Source organism: Physeter macrocephalus, chromosome 3 (genome assembly GCF_002837175.3).
Source record: "Physeter macrocephalus isolate SW-GA chromosome 3, ASM283717v5, whole genome shotgun sequence".
NCBI classification, from domain to species: Eukaryota; Metazoa; Chordata; class Mammalia; order Artiodactyla; family Physeteridae; genus Physeter; species Physeter macrocephalus.
This window is the reverse complement of record NC_041216.1, coordinates 28,134,542-28,151,081: the sequence shown is the minus strand read 5'-3', so window position 1 is coordinate 28,151,081 and position 16,540 is coordinate 28,134,542. Positions and strand designations below refer to the sequence as shown.

The 16,540-nt window shown below is 55.1% G+C and overlaps 1 protein-coding gene across 4 annotated transcripts in view; it reads right to left on the bottom strand.

Moving 5' to 3' along the window:
- NPHP4 (nephrocystin 4) overlaps nucleotides 1-16,540 on the bottom strand; it is a 163,049-nt gene that overhangs the window by 36,212 nt on the left and 110,297 nt on the right. For 3 of the 4 annotated variants that reach the window (XR_008616963.1, XR_003679210.2, XM_024125612.3), the window contains exons 17-20: nucleotides 9,323-9,483; nucleotides 6,210-6,390; nucleotides 2,944-3,069; nucleotides 285-496 (exon numbers count right to left, since the gene is read on the bottom strand). Coding sequence is in view for 2 of the 4 variants with exons in the window: in XM_024125612.3 (XP_023981380.1) it covers nucleotides 285-496; nucleotides 2,944-3,069; nucleotides 6,210-6,390; nucleotides 9,323-9,483 (680 nt within the window). In the remaining 2 variants the exon portion in view is untranslated. The remainder of the gene's footprint in view (nucleotides 1-284; nucleotides 497-2,943; nucleotides 3,070-6,209; nucleotides 6,391-9,322; nucleotides 9,484-16,540) is intronic. The other variant, XM_028487928.2, reaches the window with a different exon arrangement.

The window sequence follows — 16,540 nt, the reverse complement described above, 5'->3', positions numbered from 1 at the left end:
GGAAAGGCCCGCGTACCGCAAAAAAAAAAAAAAAAAAAAAAAAAAAGCCTAGGCTGCAAGGACACTCCCCCCAACCAACGGAGGGGAGCCCAGGAGTCAGCTTTTATCCAAAGCGCGCCGGTAATTCTGGCCTGAAAACTCCCCTCGGTGGCTGAGAGGTCGGGTCTCATGTTCTGTAACCAGGACGCGGCAGGCAGAGGAGAGAGCCCGCAGGCAAGGGGAGGGACGGGGACGGGGCTGCTCCCGCAGAGCTCCCGAGGACCGAGGACCGGGCCGAGCCTCACCAGTGCGCCCGGGCGGCAGCGGCCAGGCTCCGCCCCGCGCTCCCGCAGGTGCACGGCCCTCATGCGCTCCAGCTTGCGCCTGCGCACGGCGTCCCCCTCGTGGCCGGCGCCCTGGGGCTGCCGGGTCCCCTGCCGCGGGGGCGTGAAGAGCAGGGCGGCCAGCTCACTGTCCACGTCGGCCAGCTTCTGCGCTTGGACCACATTTTTCACTGCTGGAAGGTTCAAAGAGAGGGCCAGAGGTTAAAGGTCAGAGTTTACGTTCTCTAAGCAGCCCCGGCTCCGCGCCCTCCAGAGCCAAGCCTGAAGCTTTTCATAAACCCTCAGAGGCTGGTAAAGGTGGAAATGACGCACCCTGCCCTCCACGGCATCCCTCCCTTACCAGCCTCTCACATAGAAGGGATTGTGTCTCCGTGCTTAGATACAAATGTATGAGTGCCCACTGGGGGGTCTGCTAGGGAAAAGGTCAGCGTTGCAGAAGCTCAGGCTCTCAGGATTGTCCAGACGCCCTCGCCCAGGACCGCGCCTCTGCTCACCTCCAGCCCCCGCAGCGAGCACCCCCGATGCCCAGCACACCGTCTGCGCTCTCAGGCACGCCGTCCTGTCAGGTCCTCAGACCCACGCTGGGTGCGGGTTATCAGGAGGCCCGAGCTCAGATCAGGAATCGGGGGCTCCAGTGAGTTGTGCCCTGAGGCCCCGGGCCAGCCGGGGTGGGTGGAGCCCAGAGCTTCTCCTCTCTGCACCCGGCTGCCTCTGGCTGGCTGGGCCCCCACAGCACCATCTACTCTGGGGCTCTACTCGAAGCCTAGACCCACGGGAAAGCTGTGTAGCCGACAAACAGAAGCCAGGACAGGCCAGGCCCCGGCAGGCAGGAGAGCTATTTTCTCCCTCCTATCACTGGCTGTGCCACTGACATACACACGTGGCACATGCCACGTCACAAGCTGACACGTGAGATCACCGGACGATCAGTAAACCCAGCACAGGCGGCAGGTGAGAGGGAGCATCCCAACTTAGCATCGTGTCCTTCCTTCCGGCACCCCCAGAACCACGGGAGTAACCGCGAGCCTGAGCTCCGCCGGCTGGACCCCACTCCCCGTCCTCGAGTATCTCTGCCTCGTGCTGATGTGCTCCACGTGGTGGTGAAGCAGCTTCCCCTCACTCGCCACCTCTTCTTCCATCACACGTAAACAAGTGCTATTTCCAGGTTCTTCGGGTGCCGTGAGATGGTGCAGATGTCTCAAGTGGCCACCCCAAAAGAGCACTTTTTGTGTGTCTGGGGTCCAGCTCCATGGGAACGGGAGCTCCAACCTGGATCGGGCCCAAGCAGCCCGAGGCCCCCGGTCCCGAGTGGAGGGGCCAGGGTGGGAGACGAGCAAGGCTGGGGGGTGATCAGCTGGCTTGTGGGTTCAGACTGCATCACCCCGACCGTGTGGGACCACACCGCTGAAGCCAGGAAGCACCTTGCGAAACTCAGCACAACTTCCTGCTTCCAGAGCCTTGCCCGGGGGTGGAGACGTGGCTTCTGGGGGAGTGCCCGGCCCTCTGGTTTTCACCAAAATAGGGACTGGAAGACGGATGACTCCAGAGGCTCTGGATCCCTCAGCAAACCCTCACTGTCACCACTCCCCGCGCTGCCCAGAGGAGCCCCCGACCTGCCGGGCCCCGGGCCATGGGTTTTACAAATCCTCTCGTACCTGTCCCTGAGCATGGGGGGCAGGGATGGGAGGCACTCCCTGCTCCGTGGAGCCAGCTCTCCATCCATTCTCTTGGTGGCCAAAGGGACCAGCTGGGGATGGGGAGGCACTGGCCCCAAAGCAGGAAATCCAGTTTCTAGTCCAAGTTCACGAACCTTAAGCACACAACCGGCCATGTCACCTGACCTCTGTGTCTCAGTTTTTTCAACATTAAAATGAGGAAGCTGGTCCGGAACAGACTCTCAGCCTGCCGGGCTCATGCAGCATGGACCCCTTTGAGCATCTGAATGTACCCGGGCCGCTCTGCCAGGGAAAACGTACGAGGGCCCATAAAGTTTGGGCTGGAGTTTCAGGGGACTCGTGGGATTCTGGAGACCTTCCAAGATGGCACCAAAGGCCTCCCTGTCCTGACCCCCCGCAGCTCTGGAATTCCCAGCCAGGGCACAGGTTCAAGACCAACAAAGTCAAGGGCCATCAGCACAAGGCGCTCATGGCAGTTTCCGACCCACATGAGATGTCCTGCAGCCTCTGGGGGCTGCTCCTCAAAGGGCACCTCCCACCTTTCATTCCAATGACAAGTATTTTACATTCAGGTCTGGGGGGTCATTGGAAAGGGGACGGAAAAACTTCCGTCCACCAAGTAACACCGATGGCTTCCCCAGGGCCCAGCCTAGAGAGTGCTGGGCTGACGAACGCGGTGGCTCGACGTGGCCTGCAGGTCACTGAGCCGGAGGCGGAGCCACGGCTCGGGCCCCCAGATCCAGAGGGGCAGAGCCCCACGACACAGGCGCACGCGTGTGCTCCTGCACACGCACGCACGTACACGCACACACGTACACGCACGTACACACGTGCACACACACGTACACGCGGCCCTCCGCCTCTCGCTCTGCCCCACCGCCCGCCCACCGCCCCAAGCACAACCCCCAGCCCCCGCCCGTAGGCCCCTCGGTCTCTCCACTCACATCTGGGAGCCCCGGGCGTGAGAAGGCCACCTCCCGAGAAGCCGGTGGCTCCGTCGTTCGAGATGACCCGTGACCTGGAAGGTGGCAGTGAGCTGGGACTCCCCACTCTCCGTTCACACAAGTGACCTGAACGAAAAGCACACCCCGCCCCGCACGAGACATAAATACCAGAACAGAGTCGATGACACCTGCCCAGATCCCCGCCCACACCCCACTTTCCACTCTCAGGTCGGAGTTCGTTTTGCAGCAGAGAAATGGGGCGGGGGGGTGGGGGCGCAGAGGCCCGTTTCCTTCGAGCTCCCTGCTCTCCAGGTCCACACTCTCCTCCGTCTGAGCAGCAGTCTGCTTTCCCACCACGAGTCGGGGCTCGAGACGCTCCGGGCAGGTCTCTGGGGGGCCCGGCCCCAGGCTCTGGGATGGTCGCAGACGCTCCCGTCAGGCCCCCGAGTGTCGTGCTGTTCCAAGAAGGCCTTTGTGCCCTTCTGCAAACGTCTGCGCCCAAACACGCCTCAGGGGAGACACCCTGAGAGCCCCGGTGCCTGACCGTGAGCCGGGGGTCAGGGCAGCCTGCCCTCCCCAGGGAGGCCCCACGGGACACCTGCAGATACAGTGGCAGCGGAGCTCCCAGGGGAGCCGTGGTCACACGCACAGCCAGGATCACGGGGTCAAAGAAAGGAAAGGGGCTCTTGGGATCTCTAAATGATGAATGACCCCGTAAAGCCTCAGAAGAGGCTGGCAAAAAGACAGCATCAAAAAGCTCGCCTGAGCCGAGAAGCCGCCAAGCACGAGGACGGCCTCTCCCACGTAAAGAGTCACAGGAGACCTGGGCGTGGGTGACAGATGCCTGGATCCGCGGCCTCGCACTTGACCGTGGCTGTGAATGCAGAGGCGGGGCCCCATCCGGGCAGGCGCCGACCCTGCCTCTGTCACCCTGAAGGCCCACACAGCATCACCCCATCTGCTGGCCCGCGCCTGCCACTCGCTGCAGAACAACCAGTTTTAAAAAGAAACAAAAGCCACGACACTTTTTTTCGGTTCAAGAACTGCAGAACGTACAGAGGAAAGCACGGTGCGGCCGCGTCGTACACGTGTGCTGCGCGCGGCATCTGTCCTCTGCCTCACAGCCTCCCGGGCTGGGTATCTCAGGCCCCTTCCCACGAGCTTATCTCTCTCTTGCAGGCAAGGTATGAAAATGACAATTTAAGATAACGCATAATGGAGCTAATCTTTCTTCTGAAGATAAGATTTTAAAACCTGGAGTCACTGCACATTTGTGGGCTGGTGAATTAAAAACAAAAATAACCAACACAACCTTGGAAGCAGAATGCTTCTAGCAACTCCCCTCAGTCGTAGGAGCTTTTGAATAACGTCTGCTTCTCCCACACAGCTCATTTATTTCTCCAGAACCTAATTGAGTTTTGCCGTTTCCATACCGCCTGTTTTCCAGGCTGCCTTGGATCCTACATTTGTAAACAAGGGAGCAGAAGCTTCAGACCTGGCTTAATGAGCTCCGCGCTCACGCCTGCTCTTCCGTCCGTCCCAGCCCCGCCTGCTCCGTGCTGTCGGCACAGGTGGAAATGGCCCATGGGGCTCAAGGCCTAAAATCAGGCTGGGTTGTAAGGAATGGAAAATTCCCCAATAAAACGACAGAGAGGTTTGAGTCCAGGAACCTCAGATGGCTTGGTGTTGTCCTGCTTTCAATCCTTCCTCAGTCCCCTCGAGGGGGATGGAGTGGGCTTATCACTAGCCCCACGAGGGCTCACACTGGCCTCTGCCCTGAGGCGGGCGCAGGCAGGCATGCCCGGCCTAACGTCCCCTGTCCCATCAGGGTCCTCAGTGGAGCCCCCAGAATGTCCAGGCAGGACCATCCCAGCCAGCCCCAGCCCCCTGCCCACGTGGAAGGAGGACTGGGGCTTCCTCGGCGTCCCCGACGAGCAGCTCTTGGGACACCATGCGGCGTGAGGTCAGGGTGCGCGGCTCCGAACAGCACGTCCCTCGGCCCCTCTGTGCCCAAGCTGGGTGGTGCGCAAGTTTAGGAACAGTTCTCTCGTCTCCTCCACAATGAGGCAGTGCTATGCGCTGAAACTCTCTCCCGAAGCCAGTCATCTTATTTGAGGATCGTCACAGCGATGCCCCATGGATAGTACCAGAAATAAAACGTGGGCAAGACGGAGACAGCTAATAATACCAAACCCCGACCAGAAATCAGGAACACCAAACAACCAGTGCCAGGGAAGGCTCATTGGTCAAGGGCAGATGCTCGGTGGTCAAGAACAGATGCTCAGTGGTCAAGGACAGACGCTCAGTGGTGAAGGACAGATGCTCGGTGGTGAAGGACAGATGCTCAGTGGTCAAGGGCAGATGCTCGGTGGTGAAGGACAGACGCTCAGTGGTCAAGGGCAGACGCTCAGTGGTGAAGGACAGATGCCTAGTGGTCAAGGGCAGACGCTCGCTGGTCAAGGGCAGATGCTCGGTGGTGAAGGACAGATGCTCAGTGGTCAAGGGCAGATGCTCGGTGGTGCAGGACAGATGCCTAGTGGTCAAGGGCAGATGCTCGGTGGTGAAGGACAGATGCTCAGTGGTCAAGGACAGACACTCAGTGGTGAAGGACAGATGCTCGGTGGTGAAGGACAGACGCTCAGTGGTCAAGGGCAGACGCTCAGTGGTGAAGGACAGATGCCTAGTGGTCAAGGGCAGATGCTCGGTGGTGAAGGACAGATGCCTAGTGGTCAAGGGCAGATGCTCAGTGGTGAAGGATAGATGCCTAGTGGTCAAGGGCAGATGCTCGGTGGTGAAGGACAGATGCTCAGTGGTCAAGGGCAGACGCTCAGTGGTGAAGGACAGATGCCTAGTGGTCAAGGGCAGATGCTCGCTGGTCAAGGGCAGATGCTCAGTGGTGAAGGACAGATGCCTAGTGGTCAAGGGCAGATGCTCGGTGGTGAAGGACAGATGCTCAGTGGTCAAGGACAGACACTCAGTGGTGAAGGACAGATGCTCGGTGGTGAAGGACAGATGCTCAGTGGTCAAGGGCAGACGCTCAGTGGTGAAGGACAGATGCCTAGTGGTCAAGGGCAGATGCTCAGTGGTCAAGGACAGCTGCTCAGCAGTCAAGGGCATACTTAGTAGTCAAGCTAATGAGAGCTCTTCTGAATTCCTACTGAGTGCTGATGCCCACGATGTGACCACTGTCCCGAGGGGGCTCACGCCCCAAATAGGAAGAAGAGTAGCCACCCAGGAACAAGAGCAAAGCTGCCAGGGACTCTTACCCACGTTGGCCAAGGTCAGGTGCAGCCGGCCCTTCACCACCGTGTGGACGTTGATGGGCTTGACGCAGCCAAACCTGGTCACGTCTCCACTCACCACCATGGTGTCCTGTTCGTGCTCTGTCGCCACGACCTCAAGCTCATGCGAGACCTGAACGGCTGGGCGCCCTTGGCGGAGGAGGTGCTGCGGAAGAGAAAGGACCGGTCCGAGGGCGGCCGAGGCAGGGGCTATCTGCTTCTGAAAACCCAAGTCCCTGCTGTCGGGTCTTTCCCCAACATCCTTAACAAAGTGCATCCCGATTCACCCACTGAGCAAACCCCAGGGAGGCACAAGTGGGCCTGGCAGCCACCCGCGTGGAGCCCCCTCTGCACAGAGAAGATGAGAACACGGCACAGAACAAGGGGGGATGCTGAGGAAGCCCAGCTCCGCGTCGGCGGGAGCCCCGAGGAGCCTCCACTGGGCCCCTCAGGACGAAGACGTGCCTCCAGGCAGGGGTGGGGCCCACCAGGCCCGGGCGGGACACAGGGGGCTTCAGTGTGGCAGAAAGGCGGGCAGCAGGTCCGAGGAGGGGCCGCGGGGCAGACGGAGCTGGCTCAAGAGGGTCCTTTCCGACCCCACTCTTCTCTGCTAATCAAGTTTAACCCTTCGCAACTCTCCTGAGCCCAAGAGCGAGTGGGGCCGGCCGGGAGGGAGGGCTGGGCCCCTTCTGGGAGGCACGGGCACGTCACCAGGCCTCCTGACTGTCACACGTAAATGGGAGCGCGGGGCCAGGTTCAGGTCCTGCTTCTGGAATTCTGGCCCTGTCCCTCCAGCACTTGTCCTCTGCCTGTCTCTGGGGCGGACACGCCCAGACCAGGTCCCTCCTGAGCGGGTCTGGGGCCTCCAGCTCCGGAGACCCTGCTTGCTCAGCAGCGCTTGTCCACGTAACGCCAACACGTTCACGGTCCAGGAGCCTCGGCAGCCAGACGGGGTGAAGACCCCTCCAGAGGGTGGCCAGTCAAGGCAAGAAGCGACGCCCGGCTGCCCCAGGAGCAGTGATGCCAATAAAAACAGGGTATCGCGTCTCACCTAGGAAACTGCAGAGGTTTTTGTTTCCCACCCTGTAAAGCGTGGGAAAGCAGGCGCCTTGGTCATCTTCCGGGAAGAGCGCCGGGCCGGGCCCCTGGGCCCCCTGCCCGAGGCTCCACATCTGCACACCCGTGACTCGGAAACGCGGCTTTGGGGCGTTCTCATTTGGGGAGAAGATGATGGAGTCAGACCTGGGCTGAAAGCCCGGTCCCAGCACGACCCGGGGCTTCGGCTTCATTGCTGGACACGGGGATCAGGGCAGCAGTCCCAGGGCCGGGCTGAGGACACCGCGGCAGAGCGGGGGGGCGGGGGCAACCAGGCACCGGCAGCGACCACCGCGAGACCCCAACGACGCTGGCGCTGTCACCGCTCAGAAAATGAGCTGGAGAGGTGAGCCAAGGTGACTCCAAGATGTTCCCTGCAGTGTTTCCACCAGGAAAAGGCGCTTAAATGTCCAACAACGGGGGACAGTGCGACGAGCCGTGATGCGTCTGGAAACGCAGGAAATATCCACAGAAGGCCACGTAAGCACCTTGACAGCTCAGGACCTGGACTTACACAAATTTTCCATCTTTTCTACATAGGTGTTAAAGTGAAGACTTGCTTATTTTTAAAAAGTAAAATTCCATTTTGTTTAAACTAATTCTGTGTCAGTAAACCTGACAGCACTTGTTGAAGGGGCTCTTGGTGGAGAATGAGATCAAATAACCCCTCCATTCGCTTCGCTCGCCCCTCCCTCCCCTCGCCCCGCCCCGCCCCGCCCCTCCTTCTATTCATCCATTCTCAGCCAAGCCCTACCCACGGTGGCCCAGGACTGTGCTGGGGACGGGTCAGCGGCCATCCCATTCCCACCCTCCATGACATCACTGGCCAGTGTAGGAGACAGACGGACAATATCCATGACGACCTTGGGGGGCCTGAGGAATGAGAACATCAGCCGACACCTGCTGAGTCCTCACCAGCTGTGACCCCGCCCCATAACTCTTTGCCCCCTGCCCCCCGGCTCCTTCCACTGTCCTGAGGGCCTCAGCCCCTCAGGGAAGGGCCCTGAGACCTGGTGGATGGGACAGTTACAGCCCGGGTCAGCCGCCAGAGGAAGGGAGGGACGGAGGAACAGGCGGCCCCCAGAGGACGGGGAGCACGGGGCCACCGCGGTACAGGAGCCATGAGATCCTCGCGGGCCGGTGTGCTGAGGGGCAAGGGGGAATGGGACCAGATCTGCAGGCCTCCGTGACCAGCCGTGCAAGGCTCAGGAAGGGAAACCAAGGGGGCCCGTGGCTGGAATCCAGAGGGAAATAGCTGTGTGGGATGAAGGAAAAGTGAATGAAGGTCAGAGAGATTCCAGAGCTGCAGCGATGGTGCTGTATCCTCTCCCCCGTCCACTTCAAGGCAGGGAGGAAAACTCTCGGGACAGCATGTCGGCAAGTGGATGTGGCCCAGCGCCTGGCCCAGAGGCCGCCACGTGACCCCACGTTGACCCGCTGGGGTCCTGGTCACACGAAAGGGAAGGTTTGGGGAGAAACCCTGGGAAGAAAATTGAATTCATGCATGGACTTCAGTTTTAGAATACGAGGAGAACGGGAAGCACAGTTAGAAAACGAATTAGCTTCTGATTCTAGTTAGAATGAGAGAAGCACAATTCATGGAACTGAGAACAGGCGTCAGGAAACATTTCCCACCCCATCATTCATTCATTCATCCTGTCCTCCGTCCTGAGGGCGCACCTCTGATGGACCGGCCAGGCTCTTGGGGAACAAGGCCTATCCCGAGCTGCTCTCGGGGAACATCCATCCTCACCGTCAAGCGAGCAGAGGTGCCGTCACCTGGTGGGTCAGTTCACAGGAGGACCTGATAACTGGGTGGATGTAACCTAGCATGATCGAGCTTGGACTCTGTGAACATCCTTTCCTTTGGGGAAGGAGAGGACTCGGCAGTGTTTTGAATCTGTGAACCAAGAAGCCAGGCCCCTGGACAATGCCCAGCGCTGGGCGATGGCCCACACTGCCGGGCGACAGACCTCACAGAAAGGACCGCGGGGAAACGCTACCTTCATCTGAACGGCGGCGGATCCGATGAGAAGCAGGGAGTCTCCGTCCCAGATGTCGATTTGCAGGGTGTGCATGGCCAGGTAGCGGGCGAACCAGCGCTGCTCCCCGGGTCTCAGGAATCCAGGGCCCACCAGGTACTTGAGCTGAAAGCCCGGAGACCCTGTGAAAAGAGGCCCCAAATGCGCCCAGAAGTAATTGGAATCATTTATCATCTTTACACTTGGAGGAGTTTCTGCTCAGGTCACGATGACTGATTTCTGCTTCTGTCAGAGTTACAGCTTAATAAATACATTAATCAAAACATTATAAAATATCCAAATTAACAACATGAAGAGTGGTGTGCAGAAGACTACATTTCTTTCCAATGTATACAATAAGCTCCTCCCCAAATAAGACTGATGTTTTTTACCAAGTCCTAGTGAAACAGTCTATGCTGGATAAGGACAGATGCCCCGACGGGGCCGGCCAGGGAGTATGACTCTGGGCGCACGGGATTTACGGAGAAATGCTGTCTACGTCTTCTGTCAAAACCGGGTGGTCACCAGATAAAGAAGATGCGGTACATATACACAGGGGAATACTACTCAGCCATAAAAAGAGAATGAAATAATGCCATTTGCAGCAACGTGGATGGACCTAGAGATGATCAGACTAAGTGAAGTAAGTCAGACAGGGAAAGACAAATATCATATAATAACACTCATATGTGGAATCTAAAATATGACACCAATGAACTTATCTTCAAAACAGAAACAGACTCACAGACACAGAGAACAGACTTTGTGGTTGTCAAGGGGGAGGAGGGTGGGAGAGGGACGGAGTGGGAGTTTGGGGTTAGCGGATGCAAACAATTATATACAGAATAGATAAACAACAAGGTCCTAGTGTATAGCACAGGGAACTATAGTCAATATCCTGTGACAAACCGTAATGGAAAAGAATATGAAAAAGAATGCATACATGTATAACTGAATCACTTTGCTATACAGCAGCAATTAACACAACACTGTAAATCAACTCTACTCCAATAAATTTTTTTAGAAACCGGGGCATTCACACACAGGCGCATGGAGAGCTCAGACTGAGACGGAGCTCAGCACACGGTGCTTAGGCCACCCCGATGCCCCCCGCCCCCAACACGCCCAGGAGCCCCACAGAAGCACAGGCCTCTCCAAGGTCGCTCCTGGTGCCAGGCTTATCACTACGAGACAGGAGCCGGACTGCGGCCCCCGCCTTCACCTTTGGGAAGTGGCATCACCATTAATCCTAAATTGGCAAAGATGTCATTGAAGTCACCATTAGTTAAAGTGCAGGGACAGCAATGCAGGGGAAGCGCACTGAGAACAACATTTCTGCCCTTTCCATCGATAATATAACAGTATTTACGTGGCCCCGCTGAGCAGAGCGCTAACGCCAGGGAGGAAGGCGGATGTTTGCTCGGCAGCCCGGGCGGCCCCGGGCAGGCTGAGACCCTCGCCCCGTGGGTGCCCACACGGCGCCCTCTCCGCTGTCCTCAAGGCCAGGACAGTGCGGCCGGCGGGAGCAGTGAGGCAGGTCAGGACGGGACCCAGCTCGGGCCGCTGAGGAGGAGCGCGCGGGGAGGGCCCCCGGTGGGCCCAGGGGATACGGGGCAAGGACCGGCGGGGCCCTGGCTTCCGCCGCAGCTGGCGCGCTGACAGAAGCACCCTCCAGGATGGAGGGGCAGGGAGGAGCGGCACAGAGGCCACGGAGGGGCTGGGAATGACGTCGCGCACGGCGGGCCAGGCCCCAGCGTCCCAGCCCGGGAGCTCAGACCAAGTCACGGGGCCAGTGGAGGCCAAGGTCACGCGCCACCCCAGCCCCCAACGGCCAGCTCTGAGCAGTAAGCGGCCTGCGGCACCTGACGAGTCTCCCGACACCCACCCTGAGGCTGGCTCGTCCAGGCGCAGGGAGGGCTGGGACGAATGAGGACCGGGGAATGAGGAAGGCCAGGCTCACAGCACCGACGGCAGCGCCCACCTGCTGGGTCCCGCTGGGCCGCAAGGAAGGGACAGCAGGAGCCCCAAGCCCCGACGCCGGCCAGGCTGCCGGCTCCAGGACGCAGGCGGGCGTGGACTGCGTGGGGCGACCGCCCAAATGACACCCACAGACACCCTTCCGTGGGCGCCCTTCACACTCAGCCCCCACACCTCCAGCCCACAGAGCCTCCACCCAGACTTGCACTCGCGCCTGAACGCAGTGGGTCCCAGCTGGACCCCGCGTCTTCCTCCCCAGCCAGCTCCCCCTTGCGTCACCCCAGGGGGCCGCCCGGCACCGCGTCCTCCCGACGCCCTGGCTGGGCTCCATCATCACCACATCCCGTCAGCTGCCGGGTCCCCTCAATACGACCATTCATTCACACGCGGCAAATGTACCAGGCCCTGCGTGGGGTCGTGTGGGAGAACAGGATGGACGGGGTCCCTGCCCTGATGGAGCTCACAGTCTCGGTGGGGGACACTCTGAGCCCAGAGCTGACAGTGTGCTGAGTGTCGCACACGGGGGCCATCCCGGTCTGGGCACAGTCCAAGGCCCCTCATGCTGGACCCTCCCAATTCCTCCCCACTGTAGGCCCGGACCCCTTTGCTCCTGTCTGGCTAAGACAACCGACTCCTCAGTGGCCTTCCCTGAGGTCCAGGCTCTCCACAGTCCATCCCATGGCACTGCCGAAGCATCCACAAAAGGAATCCTGCGTCGTCTCCATCCCACTCAAAAACCTGCGGTGGCGCTGACCACTGACTCCTGGGGGTAGCGGTACCACCCTCATGCTCCCCGGCTTACCTCCCTCACCCCTTCACAGACGCCGCCCAGCCCAGCTGGGTACCTGCTGCACCTCAGTCCTGCCCCACCGTCACGGCCAGGTCTGGCAGCTGCTCTGCCTCCAGCTGGACGGTCCTCCCCCACCCTTCTTCTCAATCTCCACCCCTCCATCATGACAAACACCTCCTGCTCTGTGAAGGCAGCCATGACTCCTCTGATGACTAACACTTTATAACACTACAGTCTACAATGCATGATGAATGCGTAACAGCTTGGAGTATCTATGCACCAAATAACAAAGCAGAAATCCAGAGATGTAAGAAGAAACAGATGAAAACACAATGACAGTGGGGACCAAACAACCGCTTTCCTTTCAAGGCAGGTCAAGTGGACCATAAATAAGTAAGGATACAGAAGACCAGACCAGCTAATCCATAAGGCAGAGTGTGTGCATACACATACAACATGGTACCCCAATAACAGAGAATATATCTTTTCAAGTATATTTGGAACATTAATAAAAATTTACTGTCTATTTCACCACAAAGAAAACCTAAATATGCTCCTTAAAGTAGAAATATTACAAATAATATTCTCTGATCACAATCCAACAAACTAGAAATTGGAAAAAATTTTTCAAAACAATTCACTTATTCTTAAATAATTCTGTGTCAAAGGGAAAACACGATCAAAACAGGTTTTCTAGGATAACAATAATGAAAATACTACTTATCAGAATCACCAAAACATAAAGCAATAATCAAAGGAAAATTCATAGCCTTCAATACTTTATACCCACAAGAACAAAAGAATTAAAATAAATGAATTAAGCAACTCAAACAAATTAGGAAAATAATAATAGAGAATACCAAAAAGAAAGCAGAAGGGGGGTAATAATAAAGAGAAATGCAAAATCTAATTGACTAAAAAACAAGAAAATAGCAAAACCTATTTAAGGTACACTTATGTGCCTTCAGAAGACAGGGAAGCAGAAATGAGCAGATGGGAAGACATCCCCGTTCCTGGGCAGGTACCCTCCTGTCCTTCAAGGGCAGCTCCTCTCTCGTTCATCTATGAACTTCTCCAGAACCCCAGATAGAACCTAACAAGTTCACACAGAAAACTAAACCAGCAAGAATGTCTGGAGAACCGTGCAAAAAAGAATAGCATAACACCTCTGATCAAAGAGCACGACCTTCGTGTATAGACAGACAGTCTCATGAAGAGTCTGGTGAACTACAGCCCACAGGCCAACCCAGCTGTGAGGTAAGAATGGCTTTTACATTTTCTAAGGTTGTGAAAAACAAAAGTCAAAAAAAGAAGAAAATGATTACACAGAGATCATATGTGAACCCAGAAAGTCTAAAATATTTATGATCTGGCCCTTAACAGAAATCCGTTTGCCAACCTCTAATCTAATGGAACAAGCAAGAAAATCCAGAATTACACCCAAGTAATAAAAAAAAGTTTGCTATATGATAAGGGTGGCTCTCAAGTCACTGGGGAAAAAGACGAACATTTTAATAAATAGTACTGGGTCAGCTGGATAGACATTTGGAAAAAGATAAAACTGATCCATATCTGCCATCACACAGCAGGATAAACTACATAGAGCTCAGAAATCTAAATGTAAAAAATGAAACCTGTAAATCCTAGAAGAAACCATGCACGAATCTCTTGCTGAGCTAGGGGAGGAGAAAGCCTTTGCATCTATGACTCAAGAATCTAGAAGCAACAAAAGATTGACACATTAGACTACACGAAAGTAACACCTTTGCATAGCAAAACCCATCATAAGCAAAGCAAAAAGACAAATGACAAAGGAGGAAGCATATTTGCAATGTATATCACAGGCAACAGCTAATCTTCCTAATACAGTTCCCAAAACAGAGGACGAAATAGATGAAAAATCTGATAGAGAAATGGAAAAAGATATGAAGTTTGCAGACAAAGACAAAAGATGCTCAACTTCACTCATTACAAGAGAAATGCACGTGAAAACTTCACTAAGATCTATCTCACATCAGTCAGAATGTAACAACCTATTTTGTGGAGGAGGCCAAAAGATCTCAGGCTAACAGAGAAGAGGTGGTGCTGTCTATCAACACCACTGAAGTCTTTTATCCTATAATCCTACTGCCAGCAATCTGCCCTAAAACATACCTCCAGACACAGAAAACACGAGAAACACAAGGTTACTCATTGCTGCATTATCTGAAATAGCAGAACCCTGGAAAGACCCACATCTCCATCAGTAGGATGATGGTTAAATAAACCACAGAACATGCACCCAATGTAGGACGATGCAGCTGTAAAAACAATGCAGATGGTTTCCACATGCAGTGGAACTCAGGATGGAAAGTTAACTGAAAATAGCACAGTGAAAAAGTGTATTTGGTATGCCACCTACTGAATAAGAAAAAAACAAAAAATAAAAACGAAAATATATGCTTAAGCCAGAAACTAGAAACCTGGTCACCCCCGGGCCAGTGTGCAGGTGGGGACTGTCTAGAGGGGTGAGGGTCAAAGGGAGCCTTGAGTGCGCACTCAACTACGGCTTTATGTTTGGGGCCACGGAAATATTCCAATCACAAAGGAAAGAAAGCAAGTGTGAAACTGAAAACAAACTGAAACCAACAAATTCTATTGAACATCAAATAGGCAACATAACTCCATAGAGAAAAGAATGAACACAAGGGCTTTGGGCCACACCCACTCACTCTACATCCTCGGGGGGACACAGCCCAAGACCAGAAGAACACAAAGAAGTCTGAACTTTTGTCAGCCATGTATCGTTAGTATTCAAACCAGCGGTATAATTTTGAAAATACACTGTGTAAATTAGAAGGGAAAGTAAATAAGTAAATATATTATCAGGAAACACGATTTTCGGTTTAAGAGGAAAGAGATACAAATAAAATATTTTAGGGAAAAAACCTCTAAATTTAAATTAGAAATATCAAGGTGAACTCATGTTTTAGTATACATGCCCCAGCTCTGCCCAGGGAAAGGCCTAGAAGCAGCTGAGACCCCGATCAAAAGCACCCGGATCGTGATCTTTAGAAAGCACTCCCAGTGGGGGGCCAGGCTCCCGGGAGAAACAGGTGACCAGATCTGAGGCAGAAAAAGCACAAGGCGAGGGCTTCCCTGGTGGTGCAGTGGTTGAGAGTCCGCCTGCCGAGGCAGGGGACACGGGTTCATGCCCCGGTCCGGGAAGATCCCACATGCCGCGGAGCAGCTGGGCCCGCGAGCCATGGCCGCTGAGCCTGCGCGTCCGGAGCCTGTGCTCCCCAAAGGGGAGAGGCCACAACAGTAAGAGGCCCGAGTACGAAAAAAAAAAAAAAAAAAAAAAAAAAAAAAAGCACAAGGCGAGCCTGGACACCTTTGCTCCAGAAAGGGAGGACCTGCCCAAAGTCCAACCAGAGCGTGTCAACAGACTCAGGCCAACCCAAAGGGCCACAGCTGGCCAAAGACGAAACAAAGAGCTAGGATATACAAAACCTGAACTGTCACTATTAGAGTAACTACTACAGTAAGTTCTTACTCTGAAAATTAGAAATTAAAGGGAAAGTATTTAACATTTGTTCTGCCTTTTTTGGAGAACATATGTAGTTCACTCCTGGTTGATGAGAGAAAAGTCTCTTTATAGAAGAATGCCAGCTCATAAAGGGAGACCAAATGATAGCATTAGAAGAATTACCATTTTGAAAGCTCCATTTAAATAGCTGATCCAGGCAAAGCACAGCCAAGGATGTTAGGACAGTAGGTAAAGGGCTATAGGGGTCGGATATTCACACGAAACCCAAGATCAGCCCCAAGAAGTCTTCCAAGTGCAAAGGGGGAAGCGCCTACTTCTTCCCACTGGAGACACCTGGGGCGGGTGCCCCTACCAAGAGCTCACACTGGCACCCGCACGGTGACACGGCCTGACCTCGGCGCCTCCGATGGGATGCACGGGCAGCACGCGGCCTCAACAATGAAGAGTCCACACCAAATCCAGGATGAGGCTGAGCCCTCAGCCCTTCCCCCAGTGGACGAGAACTACTGAAGATGAACGAGGTAGACAACCAGGTGAGGAAACAATCAGACACACGGAATGTGGGACATTCTACAACTCGCTCGGTCTCTTCAAACAGGCACCTGCACCAAAGAATGCAGGGGACAAGCCTCAATGAAAAGAGACTGAACACATGATTACAGATAATACATGGGCCTGGACTGGATGTCAGAGCAAAAAACAGCTACAATGGACATATGAGGGGAAATGGGAAAACTTGACTATGAAATTCTTATAAACTCAAGTATGATAATAGAATTGTGTGTATAGAAAGGAACGTCCTTATTCTTTTATAAATTTATTTACTTATATTTTATCTTTGGCCGCGTTGGGTCCTCGTTGCCGCGCACAGGCTTTTCTCTAGTTGCGGCAAGCGGGGGCTACT